General features: G+C 49.2%; 1 protein-coding gene across 2 annotated transcripts in view; it reads right to left on the bottom strand.

Moving 5' to 3' along the window:
* Nucleotides 1–299: 299 nt before the first annotated feature.
* Nucleotides 300–2,969, bottom strand: part of stx1a (syntaxin 1A (brain)) — a 35,920-nt gene continuing 33,250 nt past the window's right edge. Inside the window, exon 10 of one of the 2 annotated variants that reach the window (XM_084466588.1) lies at nucleotides 300–2,080. In XM_084466588.1, coding sequence (XP_084322714.1) covers nucleotides 2,003–2,080 — 78 coding nt within the window. In that variant the 3' untranslated portion in view covers nucleotides 300–2,002. The remainder of the gene's footprint in view (nucleotides 2,081–2,969) is intronic. The other variant, XM_084466587.1, reaches the window with a different exon arrangement.

Here is a 2,969-nt window from a genome sequence, read left to right as displayed (position 1 = left end):
CCAACATTTACAAAGAGAAAGGCATGCAGGAGCAGGTCCGCTGTGAGGACGCTGTGGGCTGTCTATCTGACACCTTCTTATCATAGAACTCAGCCAGAAAGCACGCAATTGAAAAGTGGATGTTTGGCCTTTTTTTGCAAATTATTGGTCTAGAGGTGCAAAGTATTGAGTGTGTGTGTGTGTGTGCGGGTTGTTGTTGGTGTTGGTGTTGGTGTTGGTGTGTGTGTGTGCGTGTGCGTGTGTGTGTGTATGTGTGCACGTGTGTGACATGTGCACATGTGTGCGTGTGTGTCTGAATGTGCAGGAGGCAGGCCGGGAAGGAGGAGGGGTCGGCTCAGGCCAGCGTCCCCCCGACCACAGAAGCAATTACTATTCCCAGCACCACACAGCATATGATAATCAGGATTTTCTTCTGCATGATTGTTACGATTCGGTTAAAACATGTCATCAAGGGCAGCAGGTTGGGATTTAAAAGAGAAATCCACACGTTAGAATTTGGAAACGTATGTTACAGCATGGAATACAATATCATGCACAATGCAGACACTGCGGTATAATTATATCCTATTTGATAATAGTATACATGATAATATACATATTGACGAGGATCATTATGTAGGTTAACCAGGCTCCTTATTGGAAGGTAAGTGGGGGTTATATATTGTAGGGAATATATAATAATTATATTAATTGTCTTTAGTCATTTTCATTCAGTGAAACAAAATACATTTAATGCTTCATTTCTATTTGTAAAATTGAACACAATCAAGGGAATTCAAATATTTTTTAAAGCTATGAATGTTAACGCTGGATTGAAATAAATAATATCTTTTACTTTAGTCCTCTTAGTATTTATGTGGCTTCCTGTTTTCTGTTACTGTTCCCTGTTCCCTGTTTCCTGTTTATTCTGTGGCTTCCTATGTAACCGATTTGCATCATGCAGCAAGCATGCAGAGCTTTGTAAATGGACTGCACACAACATGCATCACGAGAAAACCATGCAAACGGCCGTGACTGGGACCCCCATTCTGTCTGCGACGTGCTAAGGGGCCTCCATTCTGTTTAAGTGGCTCTGAAATGGCGTGACAACCAGATCGGTGACTTCAAAAGGGTGACAATCTGCAGGGCCTCCGGACTCGACCTGGCTCTGTGTGCTCCTGAACCGAGGCCCTGGGGGGGTCGGGTCTGTGAGGCAGGGCCTGCCCCGAGTCCCTTAAGAGGGGACCGGGCTCTGGAGGAACCACAGCCCCGAGTCCCTTAAGAGGGGACCGTGCTCTGGAGGAACCACAGCCCCGAGTCCCTTAAGAGGGGACCGTGCTCTGGAGGGACCACAGCCCCGAGTCCCTTAAGAGGGGACCGGGCTCTGGAGGAACCACAGCCCCGAGTCCCTTAAGAGGGGACCGTGCTCTGGAGGGACCACAGCCCCCAGAGGCTCTGTGCGCAGCCCACCGTATGGTTTGGTGACGGACAATCCCACCGCATTCCTCCAGACACTACCTGACAGAGTACGAATCTCAAAACAATTGACGGTCTCACGCTAACACTTACTCTTTACCCTCACGTCAGAACCCCTTTGTCAGGACAGCCAACACCAGACACAGTGCTGGTTCAAGACAAGCATGTCAAATGACCTGAAAACAGAAATACAGTTCCTAATCGGTCGCTAATAGGTGACATCATCATCATCTGAGCCAGTGTCTGAGCCCAGGCACACTCTGAGAAATGACCTTCATGGGCCTTACCCCATGGCGACCATCCTGGTTCTGTCTTGGTTCTAAGCACTAGCTGGGTCTGTTCCACCACGAGCTACCGTTTAGCACCAAGATGGCGGCTGGGTGAATAGGGCCCGTTACTGTTTGGGCTCCACAGCCTAGAGTGCACTTCCCAGTGTTTGAACAGGGGAACGGAGGCAGGAGACCCTGGGGATCCCGGGCTGTCTGAGCCTCAGGGTGGTGATGTGGCTCCTGGACCGTGCTCTGGGTCCAGAAGCTCCTCAAGGGGCCTACGAGAGCCCGGCCGCTAGGGAAATGACCAGGACCACCACACATATGGCCAAACAAACTCCTATCAGGATCATCTTCTGCATGAGAGACATGAGTGGGAAAAGGACGAGTTAGAGGACGGATGAACAGCCAGGGCTCACTGAGCCGTCATTAATGTCACATTCATGTGACATTAGTGTTACATTAATGGTAAATCAAGGTAAAGGAAGGAAGGAAGGAATGAAGGAAAGATGTACAGAATAAAATAAATACATAATGAACGGAAATAAAGAACATTCTTTTATTTGGTTCTGCTTTCATGATAGTATCTACCGAGACGGGACGAGGAGCAGATCATCAGCAGTATCAACATCCACCATGAGGGGGCAGTGTTGTTCCACCGAGTAACTTTAACAACGAAAGAGAAAGAAACGCAGCAGCGTGGGGGACCCCTCCTTCCAGGGATGGTCAGGAGTGCAATGGGTGCCACAATTGACATGCATAAATACAGTCAAGACATTAAAATTGATGATGGGGCGCTGTCCGGTTAATCATGAATGAATCCTTCTCTTCTACGCACACTTTTTGACATTCATATTGGAAAAGAACGTTCCCTGAAATAAAGACCTTCAAAAGGTTGACAGCGAAAAGGCATTGAAACGCATTTGCGTGGTAGACACGGCAGAGTGGACCCCGGTCTGAGGATCACACTCTCAACTCAACTGTTTCCGTTGACCTTTACCTGAAGGTAGAAAAACAAAAGTCTAAAACCCTGCGCTGCGATCCTACGCTGGCCAGAATCGTTGCAGCAAAATGTCCTCCTCTCACGCCGGTCGTAAACCAAGAGCGCACGACCACGCCAAACCAGGAGCAGACCAGCCCGACCCCCCCCCCCCCCAGGAAGACGCATGCCACACCCGACACAACGACACACTGGGACGCACACAGAAGCCATGCTCAAAGACCGGGCCTCGCCCTCCAAGGGGC

Source organism: Micromesistius poutassou (genome assembly GCF_964030765.1).
Source record: "Micromesistius poutassou genome assembly, chromosome: 4".
In the NCBI taxonomy this organism is placed as follows: Eukaryota; Metazoa; Chordata; class Actinopteri; order Gadiformes; family Gadidae; genus Micromesistius; species Micromesistius poutassou.
This window is presented reverse-complemented; position numbering and strand designations above follow the sequence as displayed.